The 25,928-nt window shown below is 36.9% G+C and overlaps 2 protein-coding genes across 2 annotated transcripts; one reads left to right on the forward strand and one right to left on the reverse strand.

Moving 5' to 3' along the window:
• Window positions 1-290: 290 nt before the first annotated feature.
• LOC121427270 lies at window positions 291-1,541 on the forward strand. The gene has a single exon (XM_041623607.1). It carries the CDS (start codon window positions 291-293, stop codon window positions 1,539-1,541), a length of 1,251 nt encoding a protein of 416 aa, XP_041479541.1.
• Window positions 1,542-7,803: 6,262 nt separating this feature from the next.
• Window positions 7,804-24,669, reverse strand: LOC121428132 (beta-1,3-N-acetylglucosaminyltransferase radical fringe-like). Its single transcript, XM_041624725.1, has 11 exons — window positions 23,699-24,669; window positions 21,510-21,781; window positions 18,617-18,665; window positions 18,139-18,181; window positions 17,796-17,858; window positions 15,629-15,776; window positions 13,849-13,931; window positions 11,936-12,006; window positions 10,401-10,495; window positions 9,481-9,569; window positions 7,804-8,126 (listed from the first exon to the last, which is right to left on the reverse strand). Exons 1-11 carry the CDS (start codon window positions 23,976-23,978, stop codon window positions 8,066-8,068), a joined length of 1,254 nt encoding a protein of 417 aa, XP_041480659.1. The 5' UTR covers window positions 23,979-24,669; the 3' UTR covers window positions 7,804-8,065.
• Between the last annotated feature and the right edge of the window lie 1,259 nt (window positions 24,670-25,928).

Consider the following 25,928-nt stretch of genomic DNA (forward strand, 5'->3'; position numbering starts at 1 on the left):
AAGCGGTATTGTTCACCGATTATTTCAATATCAAACAAATTCTGACGGATATATCGACTGTTCGCAGTCATATTTTGAGCTTTGTCAACAAGATTAGTAAATGATCTCTGCGATCATAACGATTACCGGAAGGATTGTGTACTTTGTCACAATTCTCGTTTTCAGAAGAACCAATCTCTCGAATTCTGTAAAGACATGACTGTTTTCCATTTTCCGACTTTATCCATATAATTTCAATTGTAAATATCATGCACTTCTGACAACTATTCATTAAAGAGATTAAAGCCACGATGAATGTTGCCAACAGTGTGAATCTTTTCATGGAGATCATTCTGGTTGTCTTCGGAATTCCAGGTAACCTGATGATCATCGTCGTCTCTTGTCTCTACGCCCGGAAGTCGACCACCGATCTCCTCATAGGCGTCCAGGCCGTGATCGACCTCCTCGCGGCTATCCCAGCCTTCTACTCCATCGTCATGCTAACAGGACCTGATCACGTCAACGATTCCTTCTGCAAGGTAAAGGCGTTTTCTCTTCGGTACGTTCGCTATACCTCCCTGTTTCTCATGGCTGCGATTGCTCTTGATCGTTTCCGAGTTGTATGCCACGCACTCGATCAGCGATGGTCCTGGAAGACCCTTCACATCATTATATTGGTGACTTTGTGCAACCTCTTGGGGATCGCAATTAGCTTTCCCAACGCTCTAGTGACGGTTCCACACAATTTAGTGAACGGAGTACGATGCGTCCGATCTGTCAACCAATTTCCTTTCTTTGATGAAATCTACCCTATCGTCACTACGGCGTTATTCTTCGCCGCATTGTTTGTTACTGGTGCTCTGTACCTGAAGGTAGTTCGTGTCATACGTAAGCAGAATCGTATCAGAGCGACCATGACGGCACCCCCTTCATCTCGTATTGCGAACACCACTGCTGCCGATGAGTATTCAGACAACAGCACCTTAACCCACAATGGGGTCCAGGAAATCAGCACAGTATCTGGTAGAAAATCTGTGCAGGAAGGGTCGGAAGTGCTTCGGACAGCCGAGGTGCCGGAAAGACGACCACTGAGGTTGGTCTTGAGAAATCCCTGGACGGCCAACCAAGATGAACAACCAAGCGACCTGCAGTCGGCTAACCAACCTCCCGCGGGAGACCAATCCACAAGCGAAGGGCGGCAACATAACGGTCTCCTACAGCCTGGCACGAAGAGAGCATCTTCACCAAGACATACTAAACAGAGGAAGAAAACGACGCCCTCACTATCAGGTGGAGGTAAAGAACGCCAGACGACAGCCATGCTCCTCGTCATCACCATCATCTTCTTTGTATCTTGGATACCAGGAGTCATCACCACTCACATACCAAGTCCGGCGCTCAGGGTCTTCCGGAAGAGCGTTGTCAACAATCTCCTTGTGATCGTAGGATATGCTCTCCGCAACATCAACCATATCGTCAACGTGTTCATCTACACTCTCATGAGCAGACGGTTCAAGCATCAGAGTACACAGGTTATTAGGAGGCTCCTCCGTAGACGGTAAAAAATCGGTATGCCGGAGGTTCGTTATATCGAATTAGGTTATTTTCCAAAGGTTTGTTATTCCAAATTATGCTCATCATTCCGAAGGTTCGTTATTCCTATTGTTAGGCCAGTGGCGTAGCTACGGGGGCACGTGCCCCCCCCCCGAGATTTGGTGTGCCCCCCAGAAAAAAAATTGGTAGAGCAAAAAAAAGAAAAGAAAAAAGGGAGAAAGAAGACAGAAAAAGGAAAAGAAGAAGAAAGACAGAAGAAAAAAGAAGAGGAAAATAAGAGGAGGAAGACGAGTGAATGACATAATGTGAGGGGAAGACTTGCAATTAAAAAAAAATCTTTTCATGTTAGTATATAAAATTTTTGCTGGCGCTTCGCGCCATAATTGCCTGTTCGATGGGATTCATATCCTGCTGATGTGGAGCAAGTTTTGAAGTCAATATGCAAAACATATTTTAGCTCGGACATCGAGCTTTCATTATTTTTTTTTTCATTTACAAATTTAAGTGCTCTGTAAAATGTCCGTTTTATGGTCTACATATCAGCATTTTAAGCTCACGCTCACGCAATGGTCACATTGTTTGATTTGCCAAGTTCATATTGTTCCATTAAACAAATGTTTATTCAGAATGCCCAGATTCTAAATCTAAAACATGCGCGATAGGGCCTGCATGTTCTTTATTTAAAATGTACTTAATCCAGTTTTACATCAGAATATCAATAATTGTCTGCTCACGCTTCACGATCGCATTATTAATGATACCCAATTGACTATCCTATTTATGACTTACAAAATATGAATAGAGTGTCCCACTTTTAGGTCTAAAATCTCAATTTTCTTCCTCTCGCGCTTCGCGCTCGCATCAATTGTTTAGTTACATACCTATCCCATTAATTAATACAAAAAGTGCTTAGAATGACCATTTTTTTAGGTCGGAATTTCAAAAAATTTGCTCGCGCTTCGCGCTCGCATTATTGAAATATATACCGTCTTCGTGGGTAACTGTAAGCAGTCCTTAACAGGTCCCTTTTCGATAATGCTAGAACAGTTGATAAAAATTTCTGTTCGCGCTTGGGGGTACATACGAATCTTGTTCAGGATCACACATAACATTGCCCAGAAAATTAAATTTTCAGGAAAAAATACATTAAAGAAAAAAAAAAATCGCTCGCGCTTCGCGCTCGCATTTTTTATAAGGCTTATGAGATTATTGTATGTTTATGTTGTTTTATAAGAATAAAACTAAGAAGTGACTGATATAGGTGAAGATAATTTCGGGCCCCGTCCCCTATTGGCGAAAGTCGGATCCGCCCTTGTGGACACATACACACACACCGGAAAAATGGCCGGTGCCCCCCCCCCTGAAAAAGCAAGGACCCCCCAGTGCCCCCCCCCCCCCGGGAAAAAAATCTTAGCTACGCCACTGAATTAGGCTAATCATAAAGATTCTGAAGGTTCGTCGTTCCGAATCAAGTTCCTGATTCCAAAGGCTCATTATACCGAATTAGGTTCATGATTCCAAAGAATCGTGATACCAAACTGGTTTATAATTCTGAAGGTTCTTTCAACTTCTTTGTACCAAATTTGGTTCATAATTCCGAACGATCTTGATACCGAATTAGGTCCATTTTCCAAAATGTTTCGTTCAACCGAAACACGCATATCATACTATTAGCCCCCAAATAGGCTGAGGATTTGCAAATTATTCATTTTTTTGTGGCGCAATTCAAAATGTTCATTACTCTGAAAATGAAATTAGAATCGTTGGTCCGAAAATCAATGAATGTTATTGCTATGTTTCGAAATTCTGAAAACTAAATGAGGGTTCTTATAGTACAAACATAACCATTGAACTATAAGAAATTTAATTCATTTTTAGACTATGAAACCTTTGGAACTGAATCGTTTTTATCCTGTAGGCCTACAAATATCGGTTTTTATGCTCAGTGCTTATACTTGTATTGATTTATACATTTTGATCAAATAAACAAAGACTAAAATTTGACGTGTCAGTAAGCGTGTTAAGAAGATCTACCACCACCTAAGTATAACGTAAAAATTTTGTTGAAAGGGATTGGCTATCATGCACTTAATTTCATTTTTTATCATATTACATCCACCACACAATGCACAACAAAATGTAAATACACATCTTTTGAAAATAACAGGGTTCATAAACAAGTCAATACAGGTATTTCAACTGACCTGTGTCGTCACAAATAGAAGCACTATTAATCAGTTTTGAATTGATATCCTGACCTAAGGGTAAAACAAAGTGTAACGGCTTAGACAATAAAACTCATGTTTTTATTGTCTCTGCCAATACGCCTAGTTTATAGAATCGGAGATGTGGCAAGTTACTCTTGACCTACCCATTAAAATACATGTCTATTTGACATTTTGCTTATTATTGATAAATTCAACTGTAAGCGATACCACAGTTTGAAAACTTGTATCATAAGAACTGTCATATGGTATCATTTTGATACGTTATATTGAAGTGGCGGAGATCAACATACTTTATATAGCTTGTAAAACGCTAATCTTTGGAGACAATATCAATCTTTACATTTCTAAATATATATATATATATATATATATATATATTAAACAATCCAAAAACAACTGATTTCATTTTTAAATTCTTATATATTTCTTTTTTCAAACCTTTGTTTTTAATCGTTTTTTTCCATGAATTTTGTGGAGGACCCTTTTCCGATCATAAATAACATGAAATAAATCCATTTAAACAAAAAGTGAATAATAATTATACATTTATGATTTTTGGTTGAAAAACAAAATTTGCATTGACTTTCTTTTAATAGCAATGTGGGATCTTGGCTTACTATAATGGTGCATTATTTCGGAACCGCGTACCCGGGCGTCGCAATTTTGGTCTAAAAATTCGCAAGGCTTGAAAAAGTAAAAAGTAACAAAAAAATCGCGCAGAGGCGTAGTGACGGAATTCGTTGAGGGGAACAAATTGACCCCTCCCTCGTTAAGTAACGGTTAAGACAAAAATGGGGTTATAAGAAAAAAAAAGGAAAATTGTGAAATATGGTACCATTTTCTTGATTTCAAGTCAAAGTCTAACAGATTTTTTTTGTATTAGCTCGCCAATGATTTGCTCACTTGCTTCTCTAGCTCGCAGGCTTTTTCAAAGATATTTTGCCCCTTTAATTTTCTTTCGGTTCTTTCCGCCAATGGTATTTTTTTTATTGAGATCAGATGGTATCGCCAGCAACGACAATACAGGATTGTAAATAGTAGCCCAATCCCACAATAGTGTTATAGAGCACCATATGTTGAACTATGCAAAATAAATTTGTCATCTCAATTTGTTCATATCTACTTGAGATGAAAATTGAACTTGGCCATGGATGTATCCCTAGTTTGGCGGTTCGAAATTTCACTTCGAAAAATTGCTGTATCATTAAAGCTATCACCAAGCAATATTTGCAATTTTTTTATTCTTCACTGACTTATTTATTATATATCCATATATATATGCATACATATGTAATATATATGATATACATATGTATTATATATTATATATACATATGTATTATATATTTTATATATATATATATATATACACACACACACATATATATATACACACACATATATGGATACAATTATTGTAAAAATTGTATTTCTTCTTCCTATTAAAGGTTGTTGATTTTGGGGGGTGCTATTTTACATCGTCTTTCGATTGTAGATATAATGATATCACAATTTCAGACCCTACCTAGCAGTGTAAAACGGTGTAAAACCCTTTCTGTGGTGTGGGTTGAACAAGCCCCTTTTCCTTGGTCTATGTAATTCCTCCTTCACAACATCCACAGGTAATAAATCGAGAGAAAAGGATAAATTTCTAATCATTTCTAAATTGTTTTATTCAAATTCAATCTTTGCTAATACACTGTAATAAATGATAAACAAAATGAGTTGAAAGAAATTTTGAAAACATATAACAACAATGTTCTGTCACTGTAAATGGAAGACAATTTTTAACTAAATCTACAGTGGCGGATCCAGATGGGGGGGATATCTGCCCCGTGCCCCCTCCCCCTTCTGAGAGGCACACAAATATTATTAGGGGAATTGTCATGCCTCCGCAAGTGAGTACCTTTGTTTGTTGGTTGTTGTTTTTTGTCAATTTTTTTACAGGGAGATAATCACCACCATTCTCTTCTGAAAAATTTTTTTGTTGGTTGTCAACTTTTTACAGACATTACAAAGTACCCATTAATTGGGGGTGAAGACCTTTTGGGGGATGGGGTCTTGTTCATGGAAATCCTGGATCCGCCCCTGTCTACGTTGACCGAAATGAAGAATCAAATAATATAATCCACAGAAGTTACAAAGTAAGGAACAGTATATACATAAATTACCATTATAATCTTATTCACCTTTTGTTTATTTTGTCATACAGACACCAGTGTTGTTTCCAAGAGGGTGTTATTCATTATTTATGCATGTACTAGTATTTCAGCTTATGTCAACGATACTATGATTATATTTAATATCCACCTAATTTTCCTAATACAACTCTAAGTTTGAAAGAGACATGAGACAATATATAACACGATTATAACATGAAAGGCAAATTAAATTTCCGCACATGACCGTAGAATAAAGGCACTTAACTACGTTTCTTAAGATAAACAATCAATGGCAAATCCAACCATCTAAATGCACTGATACTTCTACCTTTAAAATGTCATACAAACATCAGGTGATCATCTTTTTCGTAATATAATGAATCATTTTGCAAATGTAATTTTGTGGACTGATGAGGTCACCGCACGTAAATCAAACAGAAGTATTCTATTGATGTCAGCGAATATTTACAAGCTAAATAAATGCAAACAAACGAGATACGACACTTTGGCATTTCATACCCCTTTCCCTATATAATAGGGCCTGGTGGGTGTTTCTTAAGCTGTTCGCAGTTAAGAGCGCCTTTAAGAATGACTGGTGACCCTTTATTGTGGTAACTGTTATAACGGATTCGCGATGGTTTAGCGCCGTAAGAAAGGTTCACCATTCGTTCTTAAAGACGCTCGTAGCGATAAAACCATAACAGCTTTATGTAATGGCCCCAGCCCTGTTAGAGCAGTGTGTGTTTCCAACAGCAGGTATATCTTATTGTGTGTTTGAAAAATGTATCCCATTGTACGTTCCGTAAATGAATGGCAACGCTTCAAATGTAGCATGGATAAGGCCTCTAAGTTTAATGATATGCTATGAATACACTTTAGTTGGACCAGGGAGTTTTGCACCGCGACGCCGAACGGATTTGACAACATGGATAATGTATTACCAAAAGCCCTTCATGACAAAGAGCAACCAAGGAGTCTTTGTCGGAAATTGTTAAATCAGAACAGCAGTTACTGTCTTGGACTCTGGGAAAACATCAGAATTGCATTTTTTCCCTCAGCTCCGAAACTTGGGGGACACAACTGCTGCTCCGGTCCACCAATTTTCGACAAAGACCTCCCAGCTATTCCTTGTCATTTTGCGGGCATGTTCAAGACATTTGCTGTGTTATTGAATCCGTTCTTCGTCGCGTTACGAAAACTCCTTGATATAATATCTGGGTCCCGTTTTACGAAGATTTACCATTGACCCGATCAATCGCAACTATGGAAAGCCAGCAACGTCAATATCTAAAATGCACATTTGTTCAAAATATTTTCTAGATAAAGGGATGTATTCATACACGCATCGTTTTTCTTAAAAATTCAATGTAATTCTTTTTGCTTACAAAAGACATTAGCTAAATTTAAGGTAGAAAAATTATGACGGTGATGGATTTATATACACCTGAGGTTGATCGGATCTATCGTAACTCTTTGTAAGACGGCCCCATGCAGGTCATCTTTGACTATAGGGCCTACATGTATATCTACTTTCCCAACCCATACGAGACCGGAGACCATTTTGTATCAAAGTCACTTTCTTTTTTTGTTACAACTTATGATGTATTCTTGATTTTTTTTATTTGTGTCGATATTGAATGTTCGATTGTAATTGTCAGTATTGAATAAATCCCTCCAATAGAGAAAAATCTTGTCACTTCTTAATTGCTTCTCCTTCGACTTAACATTTTCTAGACTATCTAACTTGCATAAATCTGATTTTTCTCCCCTCACAATTCTTGTCAATTGAATACAAGAGAAATCTTTATTATAATGACTTGACGAATCGATACAATGACCAGTACAAGCCAGCTACAGGCCTACACTCTTAATATTTTTTAAACCAACCTAAAAGGTGATTAAAACATGAACCTACCAATGGTGTGCAAAAAATATCCCAATGTATTTTGCATGCGATCTTGTTTTAGGCAACAGTTGTTTAACCAACTTATAGGTTGGTTTTAAAAAAATGAGAGCGTATACCAATGATTTCTATTAGCTTTCCAGCAGTCCCTCCTGGAATAGCTGTCTCTTTCAGGACAGCAGATACAATCAGTGACTAGTCAATCCTTGGTCAGTCCTTGCCGGGCCTTGCCCAAATGATTAGTCGTAAGGGCAGGTACCGCCAAATTTACGGTAGTAGGAACAGTGGAATGACTTAAATCTGTAAAAGGACACCAAACAAGAAAACAAAAGAAAATACAGTTATCGAATCAACATTCGATTAGCTTAGGTAAATCACTTTGGGAATTTAATCATAAACATTTGGGAAGGTTCAACGAGTCAAGAGGATTTCGCCACAAGGCGGAGGGTCCACGAGGCCGATTTTTCACATATTGTATATATCTATCAAGGGGCCTGTTGCAAAAAGAGCTGCGTTTAAACGCAAGTCAAAAAATCAAACGCAAGTCCAAATGCGCGCTGTTGATTGGTTGAGAATCAAGTTGCGCATGATTTTTATAGTTGCGATCGATTGCAACTCTTTCTGCAACGGGCCCCTGGTCTCGGGGACCCTCGGCGCCGTGGGAGTACCCCGCATATTTAAAAAAATGAAGAAATTGTAAGGACAGACATAATTGCAAACTTGAGCATACAGGAAGCGGGAAAAATATCAAGTGAAAACTATCAGTTAGTGTCATACCGATACATCTGCACTACGTGACTTGTGCAAGAAGAAATCATCAATGCCCCATTCCAAATTGGATATTCATCGCCATAATCGCTATCATGATTGTGTCCTGGCAATAAGTCGATAGCCTTATAGTTTCTAGCAGAATGATTGTGTCGACCGAATGGGAACTTTTATAAACAGACGAAACAAAGCAAGACAGTTTGGATCATAGACGGATGAAAGGCCCCTGGAATTTGAAACCGTCGACAGCAAAAATTTAGTATAAAGAGAAAAATTACCTGCTGTGACGTGTAGGCCAAATAGATATTTGACTAAATTGGTTGACGAGATTTTAAATCATTGAGTATCAAAACTTAACTGCAGTCAAATTCTTGTAGTAAAAAGCGTAGTAAAGAAATTCTAAGTGAGGACAGTTCACATTAGGTCTTTTCGTTATACCATTGCTTATTGTATAATCATTATCACATCGGACCCCATGGAAGCCCCCATGACCCCATGGTGTAATTTCCTTCAGCAAGAAATTTATCCACATTGTCCTGCACTCGACCCAGGTGAGGTGAAAGGTTACCCGGCAGGATTAATTCCTTGAATGCATGAGCGCTGAAAGGCAGCTCGAGCTAAAGCCGGGGTAATAATGATAACAACACGCCGCGGAATAGAATATTTCTAGATAGATGGCGCTATATAAATGCCTATTTTTATTATTATTATTATTATTATGGAAGAACAGAGCTGTTATGCTCAACAGCTCTAAAATGGGCTATCCAATCGTATCATATTATTATTGTTATTGTTTTGTATTGTGTATGTTTTATAGTGTTTTTATGAAATCGGAAATAAAACAAACAAACAAACATTCGGTTTTGGGGTAGAAAGTATTCCATACCTGGTAGGATCGTCTTCCATTATCGGTCGAAAATCGATCACATTGGGTCCTAGCTCTCTCCTATCATTAAGACAGTAACTCAGGGTAATCTGTATTAAAAGAAAATTGAAAACTAAATCAGTTTGTAATCATAGCCAGAAAAAAATATACAGTGTTTGACATTTTGTGCTACAGTTTGTACCTTCCCTTTGTCTCGCTTTCTATTACCTGTACTTTGTAGATCTTACTTTAGATAAGTGTGTAAAATGTTAAAGTTAAAGTATGTCCGTGCCGGTGCCAGTACAACTTCTAAATAATAAATCATTACTTGATAACATTTGCGTGCGAATTAAATCATAATTGATCACTATTGAATACGAGAATAAAAGTGAGAGAGAAACCTTGCGTTAATTTAGAAGAACGTGATTTATTCGATGAATAAATTATTTAACACTCTGCATGCAGAGAGTATCATGTATGTTCACTGACAAGGAATATCACAGTTGTAAGTTATACCCCCCATCCCACATAAAGTATGAATAGAAATGGTACAAGGGATGATCCTTGTGGCACCCTGATATTTCCAAAGAGATATTCAGAGCCAATTAACAAGAAGGCCTACAGTTACGAGTCCAACTATATGCATGTTATTTATATCAATTTCGTGTAATGTGTTTTTACTTGCTAGCTTGTACCAAATTAAATATACTTCCCACACCCAGGGGTGATTAAGTATTAAAACTAAACCATGCCCAATGTAAAATTTCATCAAATTCTACGCGCAATCTAGTAAAAGACCATCCAAAATAATGTGTCGTATCAAAATACAAGAAGTGATAAAATATTGCTAAAGTGAGCTCTATGACAAGTTTAACAAAGGTTGAATAAATCCAACGCAATGAATAAAAAGATTTCGATATGAAATAAAATGAAATAAGTACCTGCTTTATGAGATCACGCGTTGGAATGTCGGACATCTTCTGGATATGAGAATTGAATTTGCGAACTCTCGTCAAGGACTTCCCCAATAAGATTTCTGAAATGAAAATTAGAAATAAAGAGAATGGATACAAAGGTTATGAAATTATAGATTGTGATTTTTACTCAAACCGGACATGTTGGCTCAGTGGTAGGATGTCCATCTGTTGAACGGGAGGTCGTGGGTACGATTCCCGGCAGAGTCATATATCAAAGACAAAGAAAATGGGACCTTCTCTCTTCTTGTCAAAATGCTCGACATTCAATATGGAGAAGAGTATGATAAAAACATTATGATATGCCATGTACGCATGCAGGCCCAGTGGGAGAACAGTTCATCAGAGCTAAAGTGACTACCCTGTGTAAATAATTGTTAGATAATTCAGTATGTATGATAAATCAAATAATGACCGGATAGTGGGGGGGGGGCATTAGGCCTATTCTACAGAAATTCAGTAAAAACATGTTAGCCAATTTAATTCTACAGTCTTACGGTATAGCAATAAAGAAGTGCATTATATAGATTTTTTTACTTTATAGAAAGTGCATTTATGTCCTATATCATAAAAATTTGCGTGTAGTTTGTGCATCAAGGGTCTATTATCCACAGCTGTAGTTTTAAAGATAATAGAATTTTTTCCTTTAAGTATAGGCCTATATGTTTGAGATCATGGATTATCGAAAACAAATATGAGACTACCAAAGCAACATTGGATGACACCAAAGCCCCTGAACAGAAGCTGATGCCACAGTTACTCAGTTGGAACAAACTCAGGATCCCGTCTTACAAAGAGTTGCCATTGGTCCGATCAACCACAACTATGGAAAGTCAGCAACGTCAACATCTGACATGCATGTAATTTGTTCAAAATATTTTCTAGATCTTGTTGAAAATTCAGTGAGCGTCTCTTTGTTTACATTGGATATTGTATAAATATTTGCAGGAAAAATTATAAAATTGATGGATTTCCATACAGTTGAGATCATCAATCATAGTTTTTTCAGTGCAACGGTGGCATGCATGGGCGGTTGATAAGATTGAATGCGCGTATTAACTGTTACGGGAGGGGGGGAGGGGATCAGATCCTGTAAATCTTAAAAGCAGTATTTTTTCTGCAATTTAACGGAACAGGGGCCCGTTGCAGAAAGAGTTCCAATCAGTCGCAACTCTAAAAAATCATGCGTAACTTGATTTTCAACCAATCAACAGCGCGCATTTGGGACTTGCGATTGATTTTTTGACTTGCGTTTTAAACTCGGCTCTTTCTGCAACGGGCCCAAGGTCCACTTTCAAAGAAAAAAAGTTTTCAAACCGCATTTAACAATTTTCTGTAACCTTGTACGATGTAAGATTACAGGTGTTCTCGAGACTGCAGGAACTTCTCTTGTGTGTTTTAAGGAGATTTTCTTTTTAACAGTGACTTCTGCCCCAATATATGCTTAATTGCTATTTTTCAGGAAAGGGGGAGGGTGCGTAGAAAATGGATCCATTACTCACCTACAATAAATCCAATAGTGATGTCATCCGGTCGACCTATCTTCTCGGCAGTTTTTGCCAAATTACCTTTGCTAAGGGACGATAATTTGACAAGAAAAAAAAACACCGACAAAAACATTAAAGAAATGAATATTTTTCGTGGGGTGTTAGATTCAAATTACCCTGAATACATACCCCCTTCCCCAAAAAATAAATAAATAAAAATAAATAAATAAATAAAAATAAAGAAGTTTTTTGCAATGTTAATTTGATTTTTATCACATATGAAATAATCAATATGAAAGACCTTTTTTCTATAATGTCATAACAAAAATCAGATGTACGTAAATCTATATACATGCTCACACACGCACACAAAAAAAGACCAATAAGCATTCTTGATTATTATTCTGTTATATCTGCCATACCAATTGAATGGAAAATGGTTTGCAAAGAACCTCCTAAAAAAAGTGAATTACCAAGAGGAAATTATATATAACATAAACAAGGTAACAAAAGTGTGTAAATATATTCATAAAACGTGTGTTGAGAAAATTTTTTAAATTCCTATTTCACAAAACAATTGGAAAAGTATTATTTCAGATCCAAGAGTTACTTGGGACAAAATCTATATGATTCCTTTTAAATGTACTTTTTCAACAAAGCTTAGATATTTTCAGTACAAAATTTTTCATATTATTCTTGGCGTTAACAAGTACTTGAAAATTGTTGGTATATCACATTCTGATTTATGTTCCTTTTGTTCAGCACACACGGAAACTATTGCTCATTTATTTTGGGAATGTCCCCTTACTCGTCGATTTTTAGATGTTTTTGAAAAATACACTCTTAAAAGTGAAATAAAATTATCTTTCAATGACTTTGTATTTGGCATACCGGCTGGAAATTCTTCTTTTAATTTTGATATTTTATATGCCAAATATTATATCTTTTCAACTAAATGTTTAAAAGGAAACTTATCATTCTCATCATTTCAAAAGAAATTAAAGTATCAGCATGAGATAGAACGAACTATGCACATGCAACAAAATAAGGTTATTGTATATCTTGATGAATCGAGGCACATCGAGCTTATTTAAATTATGTATTGTGTATATGTATGATATTGAATTTGATGTATCACATACATTTTGCATTTGTTTATATGCGTTGTGGAGAAATATTGAATAAAGACTTTCTTTGAAAAAGAAAAAAAATAAGCATAGAAACGGTTACAGACCTACGTTGTTTAAGGGGAAAGTTGCCCATCATAATAAACTTGATGTCACTATATTATTTTTAGTCTAGCAAATATACCCATTTGGGGGGATTTTCATGAGAGATATGTATTCATCAAAAAGCTAAAGGACTAAAGAATGCCTCGTGTAAGCAACGAAATGCCGAAATCACATCCCACAACGAAATACAAATTGGAATCACTTCCAATATTAAGCGACTATCCACCCCCCCAAATATATACATTATATATATATTTATATATATATATATATATAAAAGGGGGCATATGCCAGGTTTAGAAAGATCATTGGCGAAAAGGTCATTCTTGAGAGTGACATATTTTAGTACAGTATACCTTATTACGGTGGTATACCCCCACCCGCGAGACCAAATACCAAATGTTATAATATGTATGTTTCTATAGAAACGCATTTCTAGAAACGTATATGCAATAATTTAACCCCCCCCCCGTCGCTCCCAATTAAAATGCACGAAACTTGCAATTGATTGCAAGTCAATTTCAGGTCCCCAAATCAATCATAAGTGTTGATTGCTGGTCTGCTTGTTGTATCAATCAATAACTATTAACTATAAATTGATTTGCTCTAGTTAAATTTGTTCTATCACTTGTAAATTTGCAATTGATTGCTAATATTTTCTTGCAAGACCCCAAGTCTTTGGGAAGAATACCATACCTTGTATACTTCATCATCCTGTAAGTTAGAGGCTGGCTGAAGCAAACTCCTCCCCCTCCTGTTGCAAACCAGAACCTATATGTCTGCAAAATAAAGTAAAAGGAAACATAATGATCCATTTAGAATTCTTAAAAAACAAAAAACAAGTGGAACGCTTCTGGTAGTCTCGCCAGCATTACGAGATTAAACATAACAGCAGTGAAAACTTTGAAACAAATAAAATGAATAATCTTTAAGGAATATACCACTCATATGATAATAAAATACAATGACCCTAAAATAAATACAATGATCCTAAAGTTCAATGATCCTTAATGACCTTTGACCTTAATCAGGTGACCTAAAACTCGGGCAGGGTGATCGATAATATTTGATTACTCTTATCTTCAAGTTTCATGAAATATATCCATATACCTTCGAATGTTTTGAAGACATTTCAAAAAGTTAACCTTGGTTAAGATTTCAGTGATGATACCAAAACAAAGTTATTTGATCCTAAATTAGCGTTGACCTTGGTTATGTGACCAGAAACTCATGCAAGATTTATCTGTGATATTGAATACGCTTATAATTGGTTTCATGTTCGAGGTTTATGTACTTTCTAAGATATATGCATGATTAGATTTTAAATACTAACTACTAATTCTACTACTAGCACTACTACTACTACTACTACCACTACCACTACCACTACCACTACTACTACTACCACTACCACTACTACTACTGCACTACCACTACCACTATTACTACTGCACTACCACTACCACTACTACTACTACTACCACCACTACTACTACTACTACTACTACCACTACCACTACCACTACCACTACTACTACTACCATTACTACTACTACTACTACTACTACTACTACTACTACTACTACTACTACTACTACTACCACTACCACTACTACCACTACCACTACTACTACTACCATTACTACTACTACTACTACTACTACTACTACTACCACTACCACTACTACTACTACCACTACTACTATTACTACTACAACTACTACTACCACTACTACTACTACTACCACCACCACTACTACTACTACTACTACTACTACTACCACCACTACTATTACTACTACCACCACTACTATTACTACTACTACTACCACTACCACTACTACTACTACTACCACTACTTTTACTACTACTACTACTACTACTACCACTACTACTACTACTACTACCACTACTACCACTACCACTACTACTACTACCATTACTACTACTACTACTACTACTACTACTACTACCACTACCACTACTACTACTACCACTACTACAACTACTACTACCACTACTACTACTACTACCACCACCACTACTACTACTACTACTACCACCACTACTATTACTACTACCACCACTACTATTACTACTACTACTACCACTACCACTACTACTACTACTACCACTACTACTTTTACTACTACTACTACTACTACTACTACCACTACTACTACTACTACTACCACTACTACCACTACTACTATTACTACCACTACTACTACTATTACTTCTACTACCACTACTACTACTACTACCACCACTACTACTACTACAACTACTACCACTACTACTACTATTACTACTACTACCACTACTACTACTATACTACTACTACTATTACTACTACTTCATTACTTCTGCTACTGCCGCTACTCTTACTACTCATATTTTAGAATGTTACAAAACTACTTGAATCAACGACAATCCCTTATCGGATTGTGGTAAGAATTTACTAATTGATTCTTACCTCATTTGTATCTCTATCTATTGCGAGCGTCCGGTAATTGATGCTTTCTCGCCCGAAGTAAAGCTCTTGGTGGTGATCGAAATGGTTCAGGAACCTTAACAGCTCTGGAACATTTAGATAGTTGTCGTCATCAACGTGGCACAGCCACCTAAACAAAAGGACGCGTTCCATAATAAAATAAAATCATCTCAAACACATCCAGTGACGATGGTTTGACATTGACGATTGTTTGAAATTAAGTTTCAATTTTCAAAATTTATTGATCAAAATCTACACATATTGTATCATTATCATGGACAATTAAAGTGAGACGCAGAGTTACAAATCAAATATATAAATATATATATAAAAAAGGTCGAAATTAAAGTCGAGCAGTACGTCAAGGTAGAGGGGATAGGGTACCGCGGGGAAAGGTGGGGGAGAGTGGGGCGGGGGGGGGGCAGCTGTACCAAACTCTGAGTAAGCTTGTCAGTACTGCCAATCTTGCAGTGATTCTTTGCCAATCAAAGCAAAGGATTCCACTGAAAGTGCCAGATCAGAAAATATCTTTTAGTCAATATTGACACTTTTCACGCCAAAAAACCCATTTCTGAAGGTGATAATAGAAATATTCATTACATAAAAATTGAAAGTGGGGGGGGGGGGGGCTGAGCCAAAAGTGGGGAGTGACCATGCAAAAAATCACAATCATAATAGTCATTTTTACGTTTTTGTACACGGTTTTTTAGAAAAATAAAGTGGGGAGCTGAATTCCACCCAGCGCCCCTCCCCCGTTTCCGCGGCCCCTGTAATACCATTAATAATTCATTCTTAAAAATACACCATATTGCTGCAAAAATGAACATGTTGTACTATCCAAACTGAAGGATGTTGCATTTATCATAATTGAGGTTTATGAAATATGGAGGTAAGTTATGAATGTTTGTCTATAATATATACCCGTTTGTGTGTAAGTGTGTGGGTGGGTGTACGCAGTGGCGTAACTACGGGGGGGGGCATGGGGGGCACGTGCCCCCCCAATCGGCTGACCAAAAAAAAAAACGGGGAAAAGGAGAAAAAGGAGAAAAAGAGGGAGAAAGGAAGAGGAATGTAGTGGGAAAGAAGAAATTATTATTCATTATAATGTTATGTTATATTACATAGGAAATTTTTTTATCATAACTTTATGAAACATAATTTGCTCAGGGCCTATGTTGTCATTGTTCCTGGTGCTCGCATTGTCAGTTTAAAGAGATATATAAACATGTTGTACGAAAAAATCCCGTTTCAAGTTAATATACACCAAATATATTATTGTTTTATGATGTGACATATGCTTCTTTTTTCATGACTACTTAAAATGATTGCCCCATGTCAAGGTCTTAATATGAAACATTTCCTGTCCATAATTACGTTCGCATCAGTGGAGTGGTGAGATAATTCCTAAAATCAGTCCTTGAAATGTCCCTTTTTCTGATCTGAATATAAAAAATTTTCAGCTCGCGCTTCGCGCTCGCATCATTTGGTTAGTGAAATACGTATGGTCTTAGTGAATTCCTACTAGTAAGCCTTAGAATGCCCGCTTCAGGTCTGAATTATCTAAATTTTCAGCTCGCGCTTCGCACTCGCAATATTTGATTAGTGAGATGCGTATAGTAATCATGATTAAAATGACTTCAAAAAGTGCTTCATGTCTTCAGATGTAATTCTAACAAAATCAGCAAGCGCTTGGCACTCTTGGTGAGATATGTATACTATTAAGGGATTCCTAATATAGTCCTTAAGAGCTCCCTGTTTGGGGTCAATATATACAAAAATTTCGGCTCGCGCTTCGCGCTCGCATTGTATAGCGAGACAAGTACGTATCATGATTACAAAATCGATTATAATGTCCCTTTTTAGGTCTGAATATAAAAAAATTTCAGCTCGCGCTTCGCGCTCGCATTATTTGATTGCTGAGATGTGTATTTTCATTCGTGATTACAATGACTATAAGTGCTTCCTTAAAATGTCTCCATTAGGTCAGTATACCTGACAACTGAGCGCGCTTTGCGCGCTCACTAAGTGACTCAAAATTTTTGCTGGTGCTCCCCCAATGCCGTGACCCACGGTACGCCACTGGGTGTACGGGTGGGTATTTGCATGTAGGTTTGTGTAAGGGTGTATTTATGCAAATCGTGGTTCATACCTTTTGTCTTTTATCTTTTCAAACATGGTGAATATGCTTGATGTTTTACAGGCAAGGGCGGTCCTGAAAGAAATGAGAGAAGTAAATTAATTTGTTTTTGAAGGTAAATAATTAACATCACTGCATAGCATGCGTGTAGATATTAAAACTCAAATCAACTCAATCTCCCACAAAATATTAGAAACAAACTTTCATCACAAAAAAATAATTAGATGAAATGAATGAAAAGGTACATCAACTTAATTTTCTTGGAATAAGAAATGCTGTAAACACATTAAGCCGTAAGTATTATGAAGAAAATATGTAAAAAATGAGCAAAATTAAAAGTTGGGAAAAGTCTTACAATTTGTGCGTATCTGGACAATCAGTGTTGACCATGTGACCATCTGAAAAATAAAATGTTTTTATAACAAAAGAAATATATTAATTATATTCAATTATACATCTATATCATGATCAGGTATCGTACTAAAGAATTGCCATAATCTGGCATGGCAACTCCTTGTGTTAGACACTCATAACCTCCTTAACCGACCGTTATATAATGGACGCTGAATGGTGTTTGCAGAATATGGGTTTATCATCATCACCATCATCAGTATCATCATCATCAACAACGTCATCACCATCATCATCATTATCATCATCAACATCATCATTACTATCATCATCATATCACTGTACAGAATTTTTGAAAACAATCGACAAGGAAAGAAAATTATTACTCAACAAGTGATTTCATCACTTCTAAAAAAAAAAATTTTCCTGTTCGTATGTAGTTCAATTAAAATGGAAATGAATGAAACGAAAATAATACTTACTCGTTTTCTCCTGATAAACAGGATCTTTCACGTCGGTGAAAAAATATATCTGTAAAGAAAAAAAAATCAGTTACTTAATTTTTTAAAATCATTTCCTCTCAAAATTTGTAACCTTTAGCAAACATAAGAGCCGATGTGAACAGGATCACCAAATTACTGGTAAAAGCTTTCATGTGTTCCGTATCCAATAATAATAAGTGACGGTCTTGTCAAATTATCACTACATAGTTTATACTTTGTAATATTCCGGGTGGGTGATTCACAAGGCTGTTCGTAATGAGAGTGACTTTGAAAACGACTGTTGAACCTTTCTTACGCGCTGAATAATGCATCAAACGGACATAATGTTAATATCATTAACCACAAAAAAGGATCACTCTTAACTGACGAACAGCTTTAAGAAACGGCCCCCCTCGCGAGTAGGAAATTTTAGACGGACATGGGGATATTTTTCACATATATTCTTAGGAAAACAGAAAAGTGAAAATGGAAAAGTAACTTCAAGTCAATCTATGTTCTTTTTAAATTGCAAGTAGGCCTACTCTAAGATAAGGCTTCATGATTTATGTCAGCTTTCATCCATGTAACTCTTTACAATGAATGACCGAGTCCCTTTTTGTTTCCACGAACTTTCTTTTTAAGTGTTGCTCACTTCATACATGTAATTGCAAGCGGAACTTATGTTGACAGTCATGCATAATTTCATTCGCTTGGAGACTTGTACCGATGTAAATGTGGAAAACGGGGTGGAAATGGCTTCAAGATATAAAATATATGCATTTTTATCATATGGGATTTGTTCAAAGTGGTACTGATACGCACTATTCTACATACATCCTGCCCTGGTTTAATGATTCTGGGACAGACTGATGCTTATAGGCATAAAATGTGAAACACATTTTTTTACAAAACATACTCCAAATTTAAACGATTTATTAACTCTGAATTTGCTTTATTTATTTACTCTATCTGCCAATCGATATTGGCCTTCTAAAAAAAAAATTCTTTTCAGACGAGACAAAGAAAATCTTTGGGATTTGGGGCGTTAACCGTGCAAGGAGTAGCAACTATTGTTCATGAATTATACCAGTGAATAGGCAGAGCCCTGTTGAGCGGTTTCAGTCAGTCCGCACATATTAAACGAACTAGGTCGAATCGATGAAAGCTAATATCAGTCACTCTTTATGTTTAGGGGAAAAAAGTCAAAGTTGGAAAAACATCTGCAGTCTATAATATGCTGGTACTGTATAAACGATAACGGGTATGAGGTCGGTCATAATGTTCTCTTAAAATATCAGAGAAAAAATAGTGTAATGTCATTTGTTAAACCGTGGAGTCATATTCAAGCGCATTGAAAAAAAAACACTAACCAACTTGTTTGTCTACATAATTTTCATGGTAGTTGTGTGTTTTATAAGTAATATCATTATTATTGTTAGTAGTGGTAGTAGTAGTAGTATGTAGTAGTAGCTAGTAGTAGTAGTAGTAGTAGTAGTAGTAGTAGTAGTAGTAGCTAGTAGTAGTACATGAAGTAGTAGTAGTACATGACGTAGTAGTAGTAGAAGTACATGAAGAAGTAGTAGTAGTAGCACATGTAGTAGTAGTAGTAGTAGTAGTAGTAGTAGTAGTAGTAGTAGTAGTAGTAGTAGTAGTAGTAGTAGTAGTAGTAGTAGTAGTAGTAGTAGTAGTAGTAGTAGTAGTAGTAGTAGTAGTAGTAGTAGTAGTAGTAGTAGTAGTAGTATTAGTAGTAGTAGTAGTAGTAGTAGTAGTAGTAGTAGTAGTAGTAGTAGTAGTAGTAGTAGTAGTAGTAGTAGTAGAAGTAGTATTCCTCCATTTTCCGCAATACTTGCGGTCTTATATTCTGATAAAAATCATTAAAAATAGAATTATATAATTTTACAGAGCGCCGATAAAATTAAAACAGCAAGTGGTTTGAACTAATAATTGATGATTGTGAAATTAGTTATAAAAGAAATTCAATGTAAATTATTCTGCTCTTTGTTCGTTTTTTTTTTGGGGGGGGGTTGAAATGTTTTTAAAATCCTTGAAATGTTTTTAAACAAATTTTTGATTTATCTAAAGGAGAGAATGAAGGTTTTTGACATTTTGATCTGTCTTTTTAAAGCGTTGTGAAAAATGAATCGATACCAAGAAAGTGAGTGCAGGTCTAGGAGCTTTATTATTGTATGTCAACTTTCATTACCATCATTGCTATTCTATTAGCATCATCATGTCCATCTATTTTGTTAATATCTATTTACATGTACAATCGTTTCCTTATCCTTGATCATCATCATCACCACCAGCATCATCATCGTCATCCCCACCATCTTCATCATTATCGTCATCACCACCACCACCATCGTCATCATCATCATCAGCACCATTGTCATCGTCACCACCACCACCATCCTCCTCCTCCTCCTCATCATCATCACCAACATCGTCAGCATCATCCCCATCATCGTCATCCCCACCATCTTCATCATTATCGTCATCACCATCATCCTCATCATCATCATTATCATCATCATCATCATCATCATCATCATTACCACCATCGTCATCATCATCATCATCACCAACACCATCGTCATCTTCATCATCATCATCAGCACCATCATCACCACCACCACCATCCTCCTCCTCATCATCACAATCATCATCATCACCACCACCAACATCGTCATCATCGTCAGCATCATCATCCCCATCATCTTCATCATCTTCATCATTATCGTCATCACCATCATCACCATCTTCATCCTCATCTTTATCATCATCATTATCACCACCACCATCATCATCATCATGCAACACCATCATCGTCATCGTCACCACCACCACCCTCATCATCATCATCACAAGAGAACCAGGCTCTTTGGTCAAATACCTGCTCTGGAGCAAACGAATGCCAGGTGTCCAGAATGAGCTGGACCCGGCTGCTGTGGTACGCCCCGGTCGTCTTAACGCCGATGAACAGATCCGATATATCTGTGGGTCTGTAATCTGGCAGCTTTGGCGAGATATAAACCCCCTTGCCAGGTTTCCCCGAAGAGGAATTTGATTTCGAAGGAGACTTCGCTGGGCCAAGCAGAAGTTTGTCCCATACGGCATCCTCTTCATTAGTAGTTTGAATCTTCATTCGTGTGGATTCACGAACACCTTTGGGAAATGAAAAATACATCAATAATAATGATAATAATAACAATAACAATAAAATGATAATGATAATAATAATGAAGTTAGTTAACAGTATTTACATATGAAAAATATCTAGATAATAACAAATATAGATGGTATCAAAATTATTATCCAATGCAATGATAATACCAATTTACAAGTTTACAGACAATAATTTATGAATACATAAAAAAGCAAGGATAATAGGAACCAGAAAATAGCATGAATGCTAGTCAAGTCTGGCCCCTTCTAGTCTAGACAGATAGAAACATGTTTTTAAGAATGAAAATCGTGAGTCTACTAATACACTCTAGCAATGACTACATAACAATTTAACAAAATTAGTTAACAGTATTTACATATGAAAGATATCTAGATGATAACAAATATAGATGGTATCAAAACTCATTTTTCCAACAGATGTTCGACAATAGCTTTGCGAAAACTTGATCTTGATGGTTTCTTTCTGATTTTGGTTGGTAGCTCATTCCAAGAAGTTGTGCCTACATAAGATAAACACTCCTTTCCCAAGCTTGTCCTAACCTTTGGTACATACAGATTCTCGTCTTCCTTTTGCCTTGTATTATATCTATGTTGAATCAGTGAACAAAATTGCAGCATAATGATAATAATACTAACTACTACTAGTATTGTGTGAAATATATACAGGTATACAATTTCTCCCCCACCCTTTGTTTCTCTGTAACCCCTTTACACACACTCTTTCTCCCTCTCGTTCTTCTCCTCTTCCTTCTTAGTTTTTCCTAATCATTCTCCTTCTCCTATTCTTCCCCTCCCCTCTTCTCTTTCTCCTCCTCCTTCTTCTTCTTCTCCTTCTTATTCTTCTTCTCCCTTCTCCTTTTTTTCTTCTTCTCCTTCTTCCCCCCTAAAGCCTTTCGGCCAATGTAATTTTCCCGGCATGCATTTCTTCCATCTACATGTTCCAGTGTCAGTATAATATGATTTAGTAAAACGTGATCTATTATAGTGTGCTTTTAATTAATAGATGACTCGGTTATAAACCGAAGTTATAATTTGTTCACTTGTTTTAAATGGCATTGCATATTAAATCATTATTCGCTTGAATTCGTATTTGTAAACAGATTGATATTTGTCAATATTTGTCAATATTTAAAAGGGGAAGTTTACCCGCACGGTAAGTTGGTTTTGATAAAAGCAGAAAAAATAGAGAAAAATGTGTTTGGTGGTTTGATGAAATCCGTCAAAGAATAAATCATGATTTTTACTTTTGATTTGTGACGTCATATTATGCAAAAGCTTCCCCATTACTTGTAATAAATAAAGACGTGATAGAAAATTCCTATTTTTTTAAATTGAGCATGATGAATGAAAATACTACAGAAGGGGTTATGTGCATGCCTGATGGTAATCGCTTTCAATATTTTAGAAAATGACATTATTTGGAATTTAGACATGGTCATGGAGGAGCTGCTCTTCGATCTGTGACGTCACAACTTTTCACAAATCAAAAGTTCAAACATTGAAAAAAATTCGTCGTTCTTATCGAACTTTCACCAATATTTTTCCTCCAATGTCTGCTTTTATTACGACCATTTTGTCATCACGGCGCATGAGCTTCCCTTTTTGAATTCAACACAAATTATATACACTGTTAGAAAATTTATCCTTAAAATAAAAGAAGTTCCTGCAGCAGAGTCTCGAGAACACATGTAATCTTACAGGAAAATGGTATTTGGTGTATGGAACCTTACAAATTTCCTTTAATAAAACACGCTTTTCCCCTTTTTAAACAGAACTGTTCTGTTAAATTGCAGAAAAAATCCTGTTTTATGAATTTACAGAATGATTCTGTTATTGCTTTCTGCAAAATCTTTCTTCTTTTTTCTGTAAAATCAGTTTTTTTAACAGTGTACGCACCTCCGTTGACACGGATGTTGTCAACGCCACCGTCATCGTAGCCTAAGCGGTTGCCCGACATCTCATCACGCGACCGTCCATGGCTAAGTGGCGCACGGTCCGCCCCGCGGGAAGGGGGCCGTAGATCATCGTCATACACGCTCCTGGGTTTCACTCCAGGATAGGCACGAAGCTGGTGTTTGATTACAAGAAACACCATCAGGACATACGATGCCCCGAACACAATTTTCAGAGTTTTTCCGCAAGTGTACCGAGTCATCGTGTCATCATCATCACGCATTACTTAGGTTTTTAATGTGTCCTCCAAGGTGTCGATCAAAATATCGGTCTGTGACATCACGGCAAACAAGAGCAAGTACACTTATTCAAGATGTCTTCAAGATGGCTTTATCAGCATCCAAGTTCATTCCTTAAAGCACTACATCCTGACCTATTGATCATGCCGAGTGTCTTCATAGAAGTAGAAGTAGCTAGTGCAGGGGACAGTTCTACCACTTTCAGTCAACAATGGATCAGCTCGATTGCGTGTATGAATACAACGCAAACTCAAAAAGTTATCGTGTCCATACAAGTTCGTTGCGTCTGTTTCAATTAAAGTTTCAACTCGGTGAAGACGGCTTTAATTTGGAGGATGGCTGCCAATTCAAATCAAATCAACGTTGTTGCCGATAAAAAAAAACATTGACATGGTTAAAATTGTCTTCTAAAGAGACACCTTCCGTCGCAGACACTGAATTCTGTTTACCACTGATCAGTCGGCATGCCTAATACAGATCAGTGGTTCTCTCAGAATGGCGGATCATACACAACGACATATATAAGATCATTGAGGAACATGTGGCATATGGTTCGCTCTTCGTCTGTATTCATGATATAGGACAATAGCACTTTCATCACGCTAGGGCAACTACCGTTCCGGCTCTCCAATTTTCTACAAAAGACTGGTCTTTTGCGCCGTATGACAATGCATTATCCTCAGCCCTATAGAATCCCGACTGTTGGCCTCCCACTGAAAAATATATATTCTTCCAAAACGTTCCATAATATGGAACTTTTTTGGTAAACTATATTTTTTCATGTGTAATCTCATCTATATTATTGATGAGATTACACATGTATATGATCAGTGGGCCCTCGGTAACCCGAAAATAATGTAGAGTGGTTTATAAAGTGGTCGATGTGACATTATGTTAGTCTAAATAATCATTCAGCAACTCAGAATACAACAGGAATACATCAGCTGGCAAACATAACACAACATTCCTTTTGTGCTGAATGATTATCTGAACTTCCTACAGTAGTTATTGCAAAGGTTCTTTAATCCGAAACATGCAAATTGCGCGTTTGACCCCCGGGGGGGGGGGCGCTCAGTATATAATGCAAGGTGGGTATGTGCAGCGGAGGGGACCCCAATTTTTCACTCAAATTTCTGTTCCAAGGCCTAGCAATTTTGTCTTATTGAGAAAAAGAACAAAGAAAGCCGCTCCAAAGCTTCGCATATTTTTCGTTACGCCACTCTGGTCCCTCCTTTAGGCCCCCGCTTTTTTGTCTCGCCCGCGGCACACCCACTTTTGGGGTCGAGTGCCCCCCCCCCCCGGCGGGTTTGACCACTGATGTTCGTCAGTCCGAAAATAAAAGCTGTGGCAGTTGGTTAATCCGAGGATTCGTTAATCCAACATGAAATTAATTCTCGTTATATTTTGAAGATCAGTACGAAAATCAAACAAGCTTTGTTATTCCCAAGTCCGAACATCAGAACACGTAACCGTAAATGCGCAAGTTAGAAAATCTCTTCTTTTTTCTGGTATATGAAGCAAAACAAAAACAAATGCCCGAGTTGCCGTCGATCAGCCTGACCATACAGTTGGCCTATGTTTCCAAACACCAAAGTCATGAGAAAGGCATTATAATATATAAATTCCGAACAACTCATGGGAGCGACTGTGAAGTTGGACCTCTTTGCTGTGATCTGAGCTCGGTCTCATACAATGATGTATTGGTGGTATATCATTACCACACCTTCCTCACTTTGGAACAATCACAACCTTGACATGGTGACGTTGATAGTCGTGTATTTGCTTCTACGAATGCTTCATAATCATATTGGTTTTCAATGTGAATTTTGTTTTCATGGCTGATCGCCCATAGCTGATCCTACACTGAGATTTCTTTTCAGGAGAGAGGGAGAGGGAGGGAGGGAAGGAGAGCAATGGAATTATTTCTAATATAT

The sequence above is a fragment of the Lytechinus variegatus genome, chromosome 14 (genome assembly GCF_018143015.1).
Source record: "Lytechinus variegatus isolate NC3 chromosome 14, Lvar_3.0, whole genome shotgun sequence".
In the NCBI taxonomy this organism is placed as follows: Eukaryota; Metazoa; Echinodermata; class Echinoidea; order Temnopleuroida; family Toxopneustidae; genus Lytechinus; species Lytechinus variegatus.

Bases quoted from the DNA above. Each gene is read 5' to 3' on its own strand.
- LOC121428132 (XM_041624725.1), bottom strand. From the start codon at position 23,978: ATGCGTGATGATGATGACACGATGACTCGGTACACTTGCGGAAAAACT. The intron at 21,782-23,698 runs GTGCGTACACTG...CATTTCCCAAAG, and splicing joins CAACATCCGTGTCAACGGAG to GTGTTCGTGAATCCACACGA. The intron at 18,666-21,509 runs GTATTTGACCAA...TTTTCTTTACAG, and splicing joins ATTCGTTTGCTCCAGAGCAG to ATATATTTTTTCACCGACGT.
- LOC121427270 (XM_041623607.1), top strand. From the start codon at position 291: ATGAATGTTGCCAACAGTGTGAATCTTTTCATGGAGATCATTCTGGTT.